The sequence below is a fragment of the Diadema antillarum genome, unplaced genomic scaffold (assembly GCF_040938485.1).
Source record: "Diadema antillarum isolate AM-2024a unplaced genomic scaffold, OU_Dant_1.0 seq00000570_RagTag, whole genome shotgun sequence".
Classification (NCBI taxonomy): domain Eukaryota; kingdom Metazoa; phylum Echinodermata; class Echinoidea; order Diadematoida; family Diadematidae; genus Diadema; species Diadema antillarum.
The window spans coordinates 189,662-208,860 of record NW_027271508.1 but is presented as its reverse complement, the minus strand read 5'-3'; the positions used below and the strand labels follow the sequence as shown (position 1 = coordinate 208,860).

The 19,199-nt window shown below is 36.7% G+C and overlaps 1 protein-coding gene across 1 annotated transcript; it reads left to right on the top strand.

Moving 5' to 3' along the window:
- The first annotated feature begins 13,506 nt into the window (after window positions 1-13,506).
- Window positions 13,507-18,074, top strand: LOC139735335 (lithostathine-like). Its single transcript, XM_071646082.1, has 3 exons — window positions 13,507-13,634; window positions 15,325-15,522; window positions 17,888-18,074. Exons 1-3 carry the CDS (start codon window positions 13,507-13,509, stop codon window positions 18,072-18,074), a joined length of 513 nt encoding a protein of 170 aa, XP_071502183.1.
- Window positions 18,075-19,199: the final 1,125 nt, after the last annotated feature.

The window sequence follows — 19,199 nt, the reverse complement described above, 5'->3', positions numbered from 1 at the left end:
ACTACTTTAGCTTGTGATGTCACATGAGTACAACGATATAGACAAACAATAAAGAAAATTCAACATACTCTCACTTTTCTCGCATAACAGAACACTTGACTTCTCTCTTTCAGAAGGCAGGGGGAATAATATTACCCTTAACATATGTCAGTAACAAGTCGAAGAAATGTGCACTTAATTCAAAAAGTAAAGTTTTGTGAAATTCTCTTTTTATTTTCTTTATATGGTTGTACGCATATGACATCATACACTATGGTAGTCTTCTCATCCAGCAGTGACTACGCAGATACTTTAAAAATGCAAAACCTTTGAACGGATGGTCCGATTTTCCCCAAACTTTCATTGATGTGTTCTACTGATATTGCTGCATTCACTCAATCCACATGTATATGAAGGTGGACTTGTCCTTTAATTCATTGCAGGGGCCTTTTTCCCCTATTATTACCTGCTGTCAACCAAGACAGTTTAGAATTAGTTGTTATTTTGATGGGAAGAATTTTGAAGAAAAAAAAAAGAGTTTAAGGCAGTTGAGGCTTAGATAAACAAAATCATACATTTATAATGTGTACAATATCATATTCTTTTATATTATATTATATCAGATTGTTTTATATTATATTACATCATATTATATTATATTATATTGTATTATATTATATCATATCATATTATATTATATTACATTATATTATATTATATTACATTTGGAATACCAAAACATTGGCCAAAAACTGAATTAGTAAATGGGCGAAACATGGGACTAACCTGTTTTGCCCATTTACCACTGTTTACAATTCAGTTTTTGGCTAACTCCTGACGGGGTGTCGCCGTTTATTTTGGCCAATGTTTTGGTATTTCATATATCATATCATATCATATTATATCTTAGCATATGATATGATATGATATACATGTAATATGATATGATATGATATGATACGATGTGATGATATGATATGATATCATATTATGTTATATAATATTATGCTATACCAAACAAGGTTCATATTTGCAGCTTTGTCCTCATGGTCTACGGAGGGGTACAGCAATTGTTTATGGATTAGTATACCAACAAGTAAACACGTTTCATAATTAGCATTCATTCCAGAGATATTCATTCAAAAGGGCAGTTGCATATGATATCTTCATCGGACATGTCGAAACAATATAGATGTTAAAGCAAGAATGAAATACTCTGCACAGTTTAGATTAAAATACTCTCTTATATGGTAATCAAAAGGAAACAATATGGAGTGGTTTATCAAAAATACAAGTAAAACGTCTACGCGACACCCAAAACACTTCGCAACAGAAGGTTGCTGTCTGTCGCGATTGCTTTTAAAAATTACGCAGTTTCCCTGCTGCCAACAGTGTTATGTGTAAGTCGCCACGTCCTTGAGGGATGTGCAGTTTGGACATGACCAGAGTCCAGAGCATGCATGAATCTCGCCAAGTTTAGGAAAGGGAGTTTTTAGAATAAGTGGTTATAGCATTCAGAGGGTTAATACGTTCTTGTGTGCGATTTATTCTTAGATCCCCATTAAGACCCAACCCCCGTGTCCCCTTTTGCAGCCTCAATAGGGTGACCTCGACGTAGTCAGCGCAGACTTCTGGAAGGCCGGACGTACGCTGATCAATCACAAATGTCTCATTTCCTCTTCAAAGTCAAAATTAGCAACGCCGAGTCCGCCAAGGTGTCATCCCTGCTCACAGGGCCTGGCCTCACCCCTCTACGAGCAGGCAAAACCTTTCATCTAATCTTGAGCGAAATCTACTAGCGTTACACTGATACAGAACATGTGCCCTTTTCTGAAATCGCTAAACATGGACCCTTTCAGGAAATGTCAAATGTTTACTTAACTCTCCGCAACTTAGAAAGAAAAGACGTAGAAACTCTTACAGTAGAGAAATACATAAAACTTCGGAATTTTTGTCGAGCAGTATTATTCTGATGTGCATTGAACCAATCAACATATTAGCAACAGCTCCCAACTCTGTGATGCATCATGAACCATAATAGTATCAGGCAGTTTTCTTTCAAGATACAAAGATACAAAGATACGTGGATGTCAAAATGACCTTGAGACCATGAGAGCCAAAGTCTGATTAGAAGGTTCACAAAATGAACAATATTTATGACTGAAAGAAAAACAACATTGTGTCTTGTTGATGTATTGGATTAAACGTTTATAGCATCCAATAGATTCAGCTTTTGCTTTTACGTTATAATAGGACCTAGTAACCGTATTTTTCTCTGATGTTCAAAAGCACGTAACATCACAACCATGGATCTACATCACAGACCTCTCCATGTTACACTGTAAAAACATCGGTGTTAGATTTAACACCACGGGTGTTAAATCTAACACCGATCAAACTTCAATAAAGGACCACACCCACAGGTGTTGAAAATGCACTGTGATGGTGTTGAAAAGTGTTCACCTGACACTTCGTGGTGTTAATTTGACACTGTACCTGGTGTTATTTTGACACTGTACTGGTGTTAATTAAAAAATGACACCACATGGTGTTAATTTGATATTTGTTGGTGTTAATATCAATGGTTTAACACCCGTCCAGCTTCAATAAGAGACCACACCAGCTGGTGTTACTGTGGTGTAAATTTATTTTCACATTTTTTCAAAAATCTAGTATTTTAATGTAAAATTCTTGATCGTCTTGTTTAAATGAAAAATCAAAAAGAAGTGCAGTTACTAAGAAACTCTTCAAAAAACAGTTTAAAATTTGGAAATGACACCCGGAGGTGTTAATTTAACACCATAAATGAGCACCGAAAATTTAACACCAGCTCGGTGTTCACTAGTTAACACCGGACTTTTTGCAGTGTACATCTTAATTAATCTAAAATTTATAGAATACGCATAACATATATGACATTACAATTACACAAATGAAATAATCTAAAATCATCTGAAGATACACTGATATGACAGCAATGTCATAACCTTATGTGCATATTGAAAGTCATCACAACCAAGTTTAGTCACAGTATTCTTAATCTTGCTGGTGTGACATACGCTGAATGTCAATAGTCATTCCTACAAGTCATATTGCTGCGGTGGCGACAGCATTCAGAGCTGAGAGCAGACTGTCGCGAATGGTATTGTGTAGGTGGTGACATATTCAACAGGTGCCTTTCCTCGCCTGTGTAACCTTGACTCGAGTCGTTGAAGAGTTAAGCATAGACGGCTTACTTCTTTATTCGATATATATTATATATACCACAAAAATGGTATATGTGTTTATATACATGTTTATGATCTCAATCCTAGTATCTCAGATGATTCTAAGAGTTTGACCCTGAGTTATCAATGCAGATATCTCAGCGAGTTCGTAATGATAGCATTTATAGCATTGACTTACACGGAATCCTGGGTATCTCCGTAATATCATTTCATATATTTATAATATATTCCCGCACTCCGCACTCGTGAATATTCTCACTTGCGATTTTGTGATATCTTAAAAGATTAAATTGCTCAATCGTCGAGGGGGAAAAATGATAAGTACTTCATCACCAAGAATCAAGAGATATATCTGCTGAAACGCACAAATTTCCACCTGATTTGATATCGTGAAAGATAGTGCATCAGTCACGAGAGGTCTTCAGTTTTCCTGCCAGGCTATAATTAGAAGAAAGTTACGTCGTCAAGTTTATTGGGCAACACTCGTGACTTCCAAATGACATTTCATGCCAAAGAACAGGCGACGGCAATATTTATAACTGCACTGAATACCCGCACCCCAACTTTGATCAGCAGATCAGGGGATGGATATCTAGAATCATAGGTTAGCTATTTCAGTCTTGGATATTTACTTGACCGGAAGTAGTTTTCATAGAAAAACGAGGGAGAGAGAGAGAGAGAGAGAGAGAGAGAGAGATGATTTCGTGGAAAATGTGTAGTTGGTAACGTGACAGTGCTTTCAGCGAAAATGTTCATGCTTTTGAATGATTGATGAAACAAGGAATGTAAATTCCAATGAAATGTGAATCTGAGTGTGGACAATAGGCCACCACACTTGTAAATGAACTATCTATAGCCCGATAATATCATCGGGTTAGATAGTTCATTTATACAATGTATGTAGGGTCTATCAAGAACTATTTGAAATGGAGGTTTGTAGATTTGACAATTACAACCTTTATCTCTAAGTTTTATTGTGGCTTGATTTCTTTCTTTCTGCATAAAAGCAAACAACAGAAAGCAACAACATTTAACTTAACAAACTTTATATTCACGACATACACATGTTTTGTATAATCCACAATCTGATGTTCAATTCAATTCATTATAATTATTTTCATTACTTGCAGTTTCAATGCAATTATGCGTGTTTTTCAAGCTAATTGACTACACTGATATACATGGCGGTGGCTCAAACTTCTTCAAAAGGGCTTACACTCCAATGTTTGCGAGATTACTTTTCGAAGGGGCAGCGGCTTGCAACTTGCGTATGAAAAGTTTACAGATATTACATAAGCATTGGCGAAATTACAAAAAGTGGGGAATTCATTACATTGTGGTTTAATGAATGACTCATTAGCGACGAGACCCTGCGCAATAGTGTGCGTCTGTGTGTGTGTGTGTGTGTGTGTGTGTGTGCGCACTAATGCACAATTATGCACAATTATGGTCAACTTTGCACAGAAGATCATACGAATTGGGCAGCAGCAATGGTGTAGCTTGGATGGGCTGGTAAGGAACTATAATATAGAACTAATAAATAGGACGCTATGCCTTCGTCGACGAGGATTCATCACCACGTTGCTATTAATAAACAAATCCCTCCAGGCCGCTATTTCCGTCCCTTTTGACCAGCTTAATGGTTGCATCAATATAAATTAATCTAATTTCAAACGAGGATATTGACGATGAACTGATAAGCCAAGGAAAAACTATGCCGCTTAAGCATTAAAAATTTGAAATGATTTTAACATTACAGGAAAGCCTTCATAGATGATTTTAAAGAGTATAAACATATATAATGGCATTACGAATGAAGGGATATTGCGTGAACTTCTCACTGACATTTACAAAGGCTCACGACAGAGAAACATTTGTGTTTTGTTTTCCACACAAGACGAATTTTTGTTGGGTGCACGTCTCCACACACGTAAAGACACACCCATACATAAACAAACTTACAAGATTAAGTCTGAGGTAGAACGTGATCTTTTATGAAGGTTATGTCGTGACAGGCATCAGAATCTCATCTCCCATATGACAGCGACATTGAGACACGTTCGCTTGCCAAGAAATCTCCTTCATTAGTGTATTACGTGGAGAAATGTGTACATTGATTTCTCTTTCCTTAATTGGCTCTATGTCTTTTCGCCTAATTGGCTTCCCCTTCATATTTAAACGTTCAGAAGGAATTAATCAAGACTAAAGGAAAGTCTCAACATCCCCCGGCTATGAAGCAGTCCCAGTCTTACTTATCAAAGTTGACGGAAATTGGAGAGTACCAACGGCATATCTTGGAACTCGCGTTTAATGAGTTGTTTGCCTAGTATTCAAATGAAGTCTTAAGGAATACGAGGTTGCCCTCAAACCTGCATTTCCTGAGTCCAAAATATCAATTAAACCCTGGATACAATCACATGACTGTGTTTTCATCAACTACGGGGAAATATTTTGCACTTGTCGCTGATACAGATGGCCTTCCTGCAAGAAATCTTTCTTCAAAGTAGAATATTTTGACATATTATATCCAACTAAATGCAAGGAAGTCACGTGATGATTGTGTGTTCAGTCAAAGGTGTGCTCCGCCTTTCAACAAGCAGTGACATAACTGAGTTCCAAACACTAATGCACACAAAAAAGCCAGCCCTTAAAGACCCCTAGGGAACACACACAGAGAAGAAATGACAAAATGGGAAAAGTTTGAAAAAATTAAATATATTATATACACCTTTTACAGTGAAATGGTTGCTGCAGCTGTAGAGATAAACAGTCGTCAAACTTTAATTGGAACCTAAACACCTATCTTCTTGTTATGACTGGTTAGCCCTCTTCCCCTCTCAATGAGCTGATGAAATGATACGGCACGACATCTACGAAAGATCATGCATGGTTCTGACCATTTGCGGTCGTTTGATAAGCAGTCCTGTTTGTCAGTTCTATTACGTGTGTTTGACCCTTCTTCACTAGAAGTTTTAGCTCCACCCATCACCCCCATACTTTCCGATTCCCCTCCCATCAAGCACTGTGGAACTCCCCCTAAAGTGAAGGCCTTGCGTGGCGCGACTCGTGGGTAGGGAGAAAGGAAGACCCGCGCAAGAAAACGTGATAAAACGTCGCTACACCCCTTCCCTGCGTTCCCAAAGTGTTCACGTGAGTCAACTTGCCGGAAGACGCCCGACCCATGCCTGCCTCAGGAAGAGGAAGTTGCCCCCTCGTTTGGGGTCAACCGGATATTGGAATGACGTCCATGAGGTGGTTTGAATTTAGATTTGAACCCATCAGAAAGGGAAGGGGGCGGAGGGAGGAGTCTACGCAGTGATTTGATAAATGCGTTTCTCCTATTAGAACGAATGTAGAACACAGCGACGACCTTTAGAGAAACGCCGACATTTCTTATGTTAATCATTGCCAAGAAATAATGATGAATAGATTAAATCTATCCATCCATCTATCTATCTATCTATCTATCTATCTATCTATCTATCTATCTATCTTTCTATCTATCTATCTATCTACATAACATATTGAATACCTAAACAGTAACAAGTCTACAGTCTGTTTATAATTTATATCAAACTTGTTTTTCCAAATGTTTGGCGGTATCTTTCTTTTCCGAACAGTTACTGATACATTTCGTACATCTCCTCCTTGCCATATCTATTACCGCTCGTGTTCTCTTGCTAGTCATTTAAAGAAAACAAAGCCTGATTAAATAACAGGTGAAAATGGATGCATTATAGCATGTCAATACGCGTCTCTTATACATTAACAAGAAACTTCGAACGGATTTAATCAAACTTATATCGTCACCTGGGATATGACTTCGTATCAGGCAACAAAATTGGGTAAATTACAGTTAAATGGAACGAAATCATATAAGACGTTTTTCACTTTGGACTCAATAGTGCACGATAGGCCTATGGGGACTCGGCCAAACAAGTTTCGGCATAGATTTTAATGATACTGAAAACAGTTGTGAAAATCATCGTTATTACATACTCTGCTTATTAAACAAAAAAAAAACTTTAAAAACCTCAAAAGCACTAGCTGATAAAGTATTTGAAGAGTAAATCCAATTCTATGCTTTGAGATTGCAAGATTCTTTAAACACAACTTTCCCCAATTAAGAACTTCTTAGCGCCAGATATTATCAATAATTGAGTTGATACCTTACGAGACATAAAGAGAGTACAGATAAACGTTCTTACCCATCAGATACAATATCCTCACAGAAACAACGTTAATGTTACTACAGACGTAAACAATGTTCAAGTAGGCCTAATTGTTATTTCGAGACACCGCAAATGAAATATTGATTATTCGAATTAGACTGCGTTCTGACAAGAGGTATTTTTGCCGGGCCATTTGAAACTTCTTTACTTGAATGACACCAGGGGCGGATCCAGGAATTCTGTAAAGGGGGGGGGGGGGGGGGGGGCGTGACTAATATTTCTGGTGCCACTTCCGGGTTTCATTTCATTGTTTTTCTTTTTATTTCTTTTGTTTTTTTTTACGAAAAATAAAGGGGGGGGGGGCGTGCGCCGGTTGCGCCCCCCTCTTGATCCGCCACTGGACACCAAGGTGGTTTAAGAGTTGGAGTTCCAACTGGCTGTAATTATTCAAACAGTTGTCAGTTTTCTATTGATGTACAAAAGAATTCCACAGGTGCATTTGTGCCTTTGGTGATCGATGTTCGATGCCGCCGTCTTGCTGAGCAATCTGAAGATTCATTTTGAACGTTAGCATATTTTTTTGCTATATTTTGCTTGTTTATTCATTAAATGAAATGAAATCTCACTTAATGATAAAGCATATAAAACAAAAGTCAATCCCGTCCAGAAATGTAGGCAAAAGTGTAAATCAGAGCTGTATCATGGGAAAGTGTTTGAAACTGTTCCATCCTGGAAAGCCGGTTTTATCACTTTTCCACTTAATTCCCACAAATAAAACTGATATGGAATAATCTTCAAGTATAATTCTTTATTGATAGATAATTTATATCAGATTAGTGCCCAGTCATCCCCACTCGAGTAATTTTTATTTCTATTTCATTATTTTTTGCCCAATTTCTATTCGCGCATCCCCGTGTCTTTACCAATGAATATCACCTATCTTTTATAAGAATGGATAGCGAGAAGTAATTACCATTACTTTTAAAACCTCACAAAAAAAAACCTTACTTTTTAAAAACACCATCACAAAGACATATCTTCCCCAGAGAGTGGATGGTGACTATGCAATAGGCGTTTTCACACCAGCCCGATAAAAATCCAAGCTCGAGATATTTTTTAATTTCCCAAGTCAGAAAATAGCGCGCTATTTCGAAACATCGGGCTGATGTGAAAACGCCTAATGAGACAGGAGTCAATTGTCTTCTTATCTGCGCTGCAGATCCAGTTTGGCACATGCTTCAAATATTTTCGAGTGGCGGCATCGAACATTTAGCAAAGGATAAGCGACGGGTGTGACTCCATTCTCTTGAACCTCCTTGCAAGGAGGTTCGAGAGATGGAGTCACAACAATCTTATTCGCTTTGATCCCATGCTCGAAGCCGCCACTCAAAAATATTTGAAGTATGTGTCAAACTGGAGCTGCCGCTCAGATGCGAAGACAATTGACTCGTGTCTCATTGCATAATCACCAGCCACTTTCCAAGGATGATATGTCTTTGTGATGGTGATTACTTTTCGCTATCCCTACTTACAAATGATGGGCGGTAGACAATGGTAAAGGCACGGGGGTGCGCGAATAGAAATTGCTCAAATATTGCTGAAATAGATATCAAAACTACTCGACTGTACGTGTCTGTACGCTAATCTGGAATATTGTAATTTATAAAGAACCATGCAGACTTGAAGATGATACCATATTAGTTTCATTTTGCGGAAATAAGGAGAAAAGTGATAAAACCGGCTTTCCATGAGGGTAAAATTTCAAACACTTTCACAAAATACAGCTCAGATTTACACTTTTGCACATATTTTCGAAAACGAAATTGACTTTCGTTTTATATGCTTTATCATTAGGTGAAATTTCATTTCATTTGATATATAAACGAGCAGCATATACCCGATATTATTTTAGCGTTAAAAAATGAATCTTCAGAGCGTTAAAAAATGAATCTTCAGATTGCTTGCTCAGAAAGATGGCGGCTTCAAGCATCGAACATCAAAGGCACAAATGCACCTATTGAATTCTTTTGTCCATTCATAAAAAAACTGACAGCTGATTGAATAATTATAGTCAGTTGTAACTCCATCTCTCGAACCTCCTTCCTCCTTGATAACACAAAAGCTCGCTCACCGATGAGAATGAAATGGTTCAGATGTTATTTGTGACATGACAGACGCAATTATTGTTACAAACACAACTCTCACACTCCCCGTATTGACAGTTAGTGTCATGAAGAATACTTATTTCCACGCTATCCCTGATGAATATGGTGTTCCAATGTCTTTTCATCTATCAAAATATGGGAGGGAAAATGCCGAAAATGGACAATTCGCTATCAGCTTAAATACTCGGTGAGGAATTCACTCGAACCGTTATGTAATCTAGCAAGGCTAAAGAACAACTTCCTGACTCGATTCAGAAATTCCTGACAAAATTTGCAATGAGTGTCGAAAAAGTGTCAATCAGTAGTTTGGAGCTGTATCAGTCGGAGATTACTTAATGGAGTGTTCTAAATCTACGGAAGACAGGTGGGATAAGAGGAACCACTCCCCCAAAGAACTTGGTGACACCGGTCATCACCACTCTATAGCACTTATGGGGTTTATGTAAGGCTGCGTTGGGTATACTCAATGTTAGTGCGTTAGTTTTTATTTTGAGGATACATTCATGTGTGCACATGAGTGTGTGTTTTTGTGCTTGTAAATTCCTTTCTCTGAACGCTTTCTTTTGTTTCTCCTCAAAGGGTTGAAAAAAAAATCCCTAATTCAGTTCAATTCAATTCAATTCAAATGCATTCAAGTTAATTCAAATTCAGTTCAAACGCATTTGATTCAAACGCATTCAGTTGAATTGAATTCAATTCGGTTCAAATGCATTTAATTCAATTCAAATGCATTCATCTTTACAGAGTCATCTACTGTATCCTATAGTCAGATAGTCAGATACCCATAGTGTATGTCTGCTGACGAGTGTCCCTCAATACCTGTGCAATTGTCTCGTGTCATCTGAGGAAAATGTCTATGGCGAATGAGTTTCGTTTGTGAACGCACGTGTTCTACATTTTGCTGGTTACAGTTTATCCTTTGTATAAATACATAATTGATGGTGATAAATTGATTATCATAGCGCTATATGGAATACATGTACTGATGAAGAATATCAGAATATCATTTCTCCCTGAAATTCATGTTTAATTCTAGAAAACAGCGTACATCATGTTTCATATCGCCATAAGGAAGAATATAATACATTGTATATATATATATATATATATATATATATATATATATATATATATATATACATACATATACCGTATGTCCCCCCCCCCCCCAAAAAAAAAATTACAACGGGACCCTCCGCAATGATATCTTTAAAAATGGTGAATCAATCCAAATACAAATTCAGGGTATGAAACTATAACTCATTGCCCACATCTTACAGAAAGCCCCGTTTGATTTGCTTCAGTGGTCAAAGAGAAATGAGTAATTTTGAAGAGGATGTCAAGAATCTCTTCCCTCCAAGTTCTGTCTATTGTATTCACACACAAAAGCATCAAAGTGCTAAACTTGGAAGAATCAGACTCATGACATGCTTTGCAACTTTTCACATTTCTCTGTGACCGCTAAACCAAATTGAATGGGGATTTCTGCAAAATAGAGCTAAGATGTTATATTTTAAGACCCTGAAGTAGCATTTAGACAGTTTAATCATATTGGTTGTTATCAATGCGAAAATCTGATTGTGATTTTTTTTTTTTTTTTTGGGGGGGACATACTGTATATATGATATTGCATACATATTATACATACTTTCAAACATCAGCGTCGTTTCGTGCATTCGTATAAGACAATCTAGCTATTTCCAGCGACTAACGTCACACGTTCGAAACAAATTTATCTTAACGAATGAAGAGATAATTTATACTCATATCAAATCATATGATATGATGTGATATGATATGATATGATATGATATGATATGATATCATATGATATCATCACATGATGTCATATCATATCATATCTTAGTCATATCAATCAAATGTAATATCGGAAGAGCAAGATCTATCAATAAAGCCTGTCTGTCCAGAGTTTTGTCAAAATATGTAATGGAAATATAGCTCTATATGATAATTCAGGACTGTCAAACCAAGTGGCGCCAATATGCAGCTTGATTTCTATTTCAAATTCAATTTTCAATATAAACTTATTTTCATATTTCTCATGAAAATGTCACAAAGAAAGAAAATACAATTACGCAAGACCAAAATTACAAAATACAACTTTCTCAATAAACACACAGATCTATTCACAGTAGTATTGGACCAAGGAGGTTGCTACTAGCCGAGCTCACTTGTAGTATACTTCCTTGATTGAAATAATATTATGATAGATTACCTCTTCTAATATCTCCTTGGTAAAAGTAAGCCTGTTCAGTCGTAAGGTTCCAGGAAAATTCCAGGATAAAACTTCCTCTCGGATATAATGCAGGTAGCAAGATTGTTCACATACGCTTATAACGTATAAGGTTCGTTATTCCAAAGTTCCATTAATTTGAAAGCGAATAAGAAAGGTTCCTCAATACGCACCTTTTGGTGTTTTGTTTATGTTTCTTACTTTTGGATCAACGATCGAACCTCACTTAATTTTCGGCTTAACGAACCTGATTTCATTTTCAGATAAACGAACCTTCGGAATTATGATTTTTTTTTCATTTTGGATTAAACCTTCGAAATAACGACTATGATTTTTTTTTCATATACGGACTAACGACCCTTCGGAATAAAGCCACAACTGTTTGGATTACCGAACCTTATCCCATTTTCGAATTATGGAACATCTAGATATACGGCACTTGTGTGTTTCGGAACGAAGAACCTTCGGAATAACGAACCTCATTTCAGTTTCGGATTAAAGGATCTTCGGATTTAAGAACATTACCAATTTTTCTGTCGAAAAAGGACCCTTGATGATTTGGGTATCAACCATGTACATTTTATGAAAATCGAGAATACTATCAATCCAAACGTGCTCTTTCACTGTTCTGAAAAAAAAAATAATGAGGAATAACATTTTTCTTGTAGAGTTTCGTTTAGATAATATTTGGTGTGATTAAGCTGTTTGTAATCCCTGAAGCGTTGGTATCACATTTTCACGTTTGCTTAGCAACAGTACATGATTGATTTAATGATTTCATGTATCAGTGTATACATGGCAATCCAAACTCCAAAATACTTGTTTTTCTTTCAGGATGTAATGTTCAAATTCTTTATACAAACGTTTTCATACAAGCATACCGCTATAAGATTAACGTTGCATGGAAGACCTTCCGTGGTACTTGATATATTTATAGTTACGAATTTATCAGTTTATGAAGATTCTTGACAAACGACCATATGTATATACATGAACTCTTGTTATTTCCGATGTTGCAGGTTAGGGCCATGATGTATTCAAAACTTTTGGATCTCATGCACTGATATCAATATACCAAAGGAATTGACTGTATAGTTTCTTTTTAAATTCTTTCATCTACTTAAAAATAGTTGAATACTTAAAAAAGAATCATTTACATTCATCCTTATAAAATGTTCCGTCATTCAGTCAAACACTTTAATGGCCTCGCATATCCTCCATGTATTGCACAGTGTTGTTGTTTTTCAATCATTCAGCTAATTGGTATGTTTTTAAACAGACATTCTGCGACAACAACAACAACAACAACAAAAGATGTCTTGCACAGTGATTGTTAAGCTTTTAAGACAAGGTGATATCCTGCCCTTCATACTGTTACTGAAGGATCTCACCAAAACCAAGCACGGATCTACTTTATTCTGTGCTAATGAAAAGTGACGGGTGAGTGTCAGCAAAGTTCGGTGCCTGTTCATGATTTACTTACATCAGCTTACAGAGCCTTCGTGTACTCCTTTTTTTAAAGCAAAATGCTCTGTGTCATCACACTTGAAAGGTACTCTGTCTTTCCGGTCGCCTTCCCCATCTACGTTTCGTCGTTATAGTAGTCGAAAAGCAGCCTGCAGATAAGGAGCGTATCAAAACCAGCTTAACCGGAACTGCATGGTATTGCTATTTGAAAGGTCTTGTCTACATCTTGGCCATTTTACACCATGAAGATCCTACTGATTTCAATCTTTATCGCTGTTTCGTCTCATGGGCAGAGCGTACAGGGTCAGAATGTCTACCCCATGAGTGGCTGTATTCCAGGATTCACCAACTTTGGAAAGTTTTGCTACAAGTGAGTTCGTTTGTTTCTTCTCTTAGTGTGCTAGTGATATTAATCCATCATTACTTGCTTACCTGGATGATGACACGGATCTAAGTAGTTTGCTATGTCTCTGATGTCTCTGACGAGATGTTAATATGAATATATTAATAATTTACTGCTGTTAATGAGGTTTCGATTTTACTACCAAGATGCCACGTATTTCTTAATATTTGAATAGAAAAGATATATCACTATAGAATTCTTCACGTTGCGTACTTTATCCTTGATATCAAAATGGGGGAAGCATGCAAGACTTTACACCTGTTTTGAAAGGATTTGTGAAAGTATGGCAGCTAAACGTTCATACGTTATACAAATGCAATGTTAAGTAAAATCATCTTTTAAGAGATAACAGAACTTAGAATCGACACTTAAAATAAAGGAATCTTTGGTTCTTTTTTAAACTTTTCACCCCTGAACGTTTATTACAGAAGTATTACATTGACAGATTTTTTTTTTACACTTTACTGTCTTACAGTTTTCTTAAAATACAATAGAAAGTGATTTAGGAAATACTGAAGATCATCAGCAAAGAAACTTTCAAAAGATGAGAAAAATGTGAAAAGGAGATATCTAAGACGAGGTGAACGTTTCCGATTGATTGTATCTCTACGCAAACTAATTCTGGTCTTTTCTGTATTTGCGCTGAAATTCGTCGGCGAGTTTCGCCATTGACATTCGTTTAAAATCACTACAAGAAACCCTCATAAAGAGCAAAAAGCATAACCTAGAACCCACAAAATTCTGTCCTGAAAATATATCATCTGAAGGATCTACCCTGTATATGCGCATTTGACCTACGCGCAAAGACAAAATGTCCTACTACTCAAACTAGATGTCCAATTAGATATCCTATCTAGTTTTCTTTTTTTATCATCACTTATTTAGGAAGGGATGACACCTGGTGCAGCTTACCTTTTTGTTTGTTTGTTGGTATATTCTTTTTGTACAGGGCCATGTAGTGTAGGACTATATGCACACAGGTAACACATCTACAATTACTTCAACGCATGGTCAAAGGAGAACAGAAAAAGAAAATGCAAAGTAATGGAACATACAGCGGTCGTTAAAAAGGGGAACTGAAGTACTAACACAAAGAAGGGCAATACTTCTATTTTGTTGAGAGATTACAAACTTTGGCAGGAGAGGATTTCTCCCAGAAGGTAATTAATAAGGCCGAAAGCAAAATACCAAACGCTCGATTAAGATAAAGCAGTTAATGGCAGTTAATAGGGTAAATTTTATGATGCTGAGAATAGATTGCATGGCGGATACTCAAATTAAGAGCACAGAAAAATGTATGTATGCAAAAATATTCTATGGACACAAAAAGAAATAAAAACAGAACTCAGCAATATTGACAAGAAAGCCCATGCCAGTGGATTGTTTGCATCTGAAGAGAAAAAAAAAAACCCACTGCCTTCCAATTGGAAAGATCTGGACAAAAAATACTTTTTACTTTCCAGTTATTAACCTATATAATGCAAAAAGTATTTCCTACCAAATTTGAAATACTGGCATTACCAGCCACAAACCACCCTGTAGAGAAACCAGGGTCCTCATTTAAGTTTGCTGTTGTTGTTGTTGTTGTTGTTGTTTTATTAGATATCGTTGAATTATAATCTCTCTCTCTCTCTCTTTCTTTCTGCCTTCCTGACAGGTACTTTTGGGAAAGGCTGCCTTATGATGAGGCTCAAGCAAAATGCGCAACTTTCCAGGCGGGCCCACTCACACCAAAAGGTTATGTCATCACTGCTAAAGACATCCAACACAACAGGTTTCAGCACAACTGGCTACGATACACGGGCGGCGGCAATAATAAAATCTGGATGGGACTATATGAGAAAAGAAACGATGTGTAAGTCATATAGATAACATTTAAACATACAGAACATTCCATCTTCCATTTGTTCCATCCGTAAAGCTTAAAGGTATTGTTTACTATTGGGAGCAGTGATAAAAAAAAGATATGTTCGAATTATCATATTTCAGGCATATGTGTAGGTCAGTTGTATTACCAAACATCCTATATACCTATAAAGATCTCGCAATAACACCTAAAATGTAAGGAGATATCACTATTTTTCTCAATAAACCATAACTGAAGACGGTTATGCTAGGAACAATTTTTATAACCATTGTTCATGAAAAAAAAAATTAACAATACTTAACATTAATCATGATGGTCTACATTTTACATTGGTTGTTTCGATCCCTAACTCCCATTTTGTAACTATGTTGAGGCATTAAAGTTGGGTTTTTGTTTAATCTGCAAATGGTAAATAGTAATGCTTTATAATGCCACGGGAATTACCATGGAAACGAGGTAGCATGTCAAGTCCAGAGATTGGATCATTCAGTATAATTACAAATAATCAGTTATGTGCTACAGACGGGGGAATACCCATAGGTATGCAACACAAACCACCCTCTTGAATTCTCTATAATTATACAGTACATAGTACATCATTATGTACCGGTTGCGCTGCCTTCGTAGGTTTGGGTCGTTATAGAGGTATAGTGAGCTTTAGATATGCGACGTGAACGCAAAGACGACGCCAGGCAAAAAATGGTGCTCTACTCATGCTGCGAGGGACAACTATTTCCATCGTCCAACCCGGGAGGAGGCGCTGCGTAGTCTTAACGTTGTGTCGCAGAACTAGAGCTTGCTATCTTCTGTCTTTACTGCCAATACTGAGTATATCGTCCTTGTGGTGCTGTAATGACTGCTACCAACCCCACTTGGTTTTTACAAATAATGCTACAGCCAGTGAAGGAAGGCAACGAAATGTTCTTCTTATTTGCGAACATAACAGATATTCTCTTCCCTCGTGACCATTATTATGAAATATTGTTTTATCTTTTATCATTAGCTTATGAACAGTTGCCATTATCAGGAACCACACCGTATCTCCACTTAATGTCTTAAAGAGATCGTATAGTTTTGGTTGAGACCTAACTTTAGGATTTTAACATTTTTAGTGAGATAATGAGAAACCTTTGTATGAAATATGAAAGAGCATATAATTCCAAGACGGATTCTACGTTTATTTCATGCACATTGGTTTTGAAATGGCTGAGATATCCAAAACAGAGCAATCCTAATGAAATGTACTTTCATTAGGATCCCTTTGCTTTACTTTGTTCCTGGATGTTTCAGCCATTCCGAAACCGATTTTCATCTACTAAACTTTGCATTCCTCTTAGAATGGTATACTTTGAATTATTTCATAAGTGTTTTCTTGTTATCTCGCAAAAAGTTAACAGCCCAATCTCCATCTCAACCAATACTTTACCATCCCTTTACGTAACCTTTAAGACAACATATAGGTACCTTTAAGACCCAAACCCTCGTATAACTATTAAAGGCAACTCCTTTATATGTCTTTCATTTTCCTTATCATCTCATTTTGGGAACAAAGATGAATTGAACAACCTGGGCGCATATATATATATATATATATATTTTTTAATATTAAGTAAACATTACCAAGCATTATACAATATATCATAGCTTGCAAGAATTTCAGGTATTAAACATGGTAACAACTGCGAGTGTTACACTGGCCAGAACGGTTCCATGACATTTGCTCCTGCGACAATTCTATTGCTCCCTTGAAATATCTGCCCACCAAACTAGATATAAATTCTACCCATAGACTTAACACTTACCCTTATCCTAATCCTCACATCAAACTTAACCTTAAACTCTATCGCAACCCCAACCCTAGCTCTAACCCTAATTCCTTGAAGAAAAAAGGACCGGAGCAATTGCCGCAGGAGCAAACGTCGTGTCACCGGTCAGAACAGGTGTATAACGTATGATCATTACAAATGTCTTCTTGTAATATTTGAGATGTGAACTACCAAAAACTTTCATAAGCTAGTCTGAACGGCTGATTATCATTGTCTGCTTTTTTTACTTTGTTTTGTTTTCACGTGTTTTTTTTCTCGCTCTCTCTCTCGCTCTCTCTCTCTCTGGGCCCGTCCTGTCTGGGAACGAGGCTATATACAGGATCATGGCAAACGGGTTTGGATGACTGCATTGTAATTATTGTATCATCGTATTAATGTCAAATACCATTGTCGGAAGTATACATGGTATAGCGATAATAAAAGTGAACCCGTTTGAAATGAACAAATCCAACGACAACAGCATAATCACTCCTTTGCCATTTGACAAATAATGATATTATATCTGTTTGCACAAAATTTTTTTGTAGATACTTTTGGGCTGACGAAACGCCTTTTCTGCCTGGCGCGTGGAACCGCTTCAAGCCGGACCAACCCCAACAGAACGCCCACATCCAGGCGGTGCACACCTTTGACAACAGTCCGGACAACACGTGGGTTACCTCCAGCATCGAAACACAAATGTCCTTTATTTGTCAGTATCAGTACATGCCATAGTCACAATTTGAATATGGACGAGCTAAACTGAGAATGCGGACATAATTGTTATGATTTCTATCATTAAATACTGTTGTTGCCGTTCTGATTTTTTTCAGTCAGGAAAAATACGGACAATATAATTTCTTTTTTTTTTGTGATATGGAACGTGATTCTGATAGATAAACGTACGTCTCAACACTAACGGAATGAAGAATGTTAAACGCACGAGTCATTGCTGATAGGCGTACTATAATGTGAAGATGACTGTCACTTTCAATGACGGGAATGACAATTTAGGTGGCTGTGATTCATTTAACACACCTTAAAACATATCATGCTCTTCATTGAAATGAAAAAGGACCTGCAGCCCTTAATGTAAGAAATCGCATATGCAACATTTATTCTACTGCTTGAGTGTTTACAAGTTTACAAAGAAATTTCCGCTCGGGGAATATTGACATAACATTTTGACAGAGAGCGACGATAGAGATATGTACGTAATTTGTTTCGAAATCAAAATATTTGTTAGTGTACTATTGCTGCCATAATAATAAAAAAGACACCACAAAACACCATTCCTAATTTATTCTCCTGTTTTCTAGAATCTGAAGTATTTCTGTCATTAGAAGCAAGATGATATTAATCAGAGGGGTGAAGGTTGACGTGTAAATTTTCTTCAATTTGTCTCCCTCTTCAAATGAATTTTGTAAGATCACAGCTGATGATCTGTTTCTGTCATTATTATTTCTATTATTATCAATTTTGTGTTCGATCTATGCCATTCAGCTGCTAAAATTTGATGAAAGTTTAGTATGACAAACGGAACAGTCCATTGATGGTGGCTTAAATTGTCAATGGGCAAACAGTGGTTTTGCAGTAGTTTTGTTATCAATAAAGACAAGGAGTTTGTTATGATATTCATGACCTCTTTTACTTACTGCCTATGTTATTGTCATCATGTTCTAGGAGTTTGTTAAAAAACAGTAGAATAGTCATATCTCCTTTTCGAAGTGACATATTGAGTAAAATGGTCCTACACTTTCCTGTTGTCGTCTCGTCTGGTATATGTTGTCACACTAACTAAGTACCAAAAAATTTTAAAAAGGAATGAAATTATTGCAGGAAAGTCATGCGACACAAAAT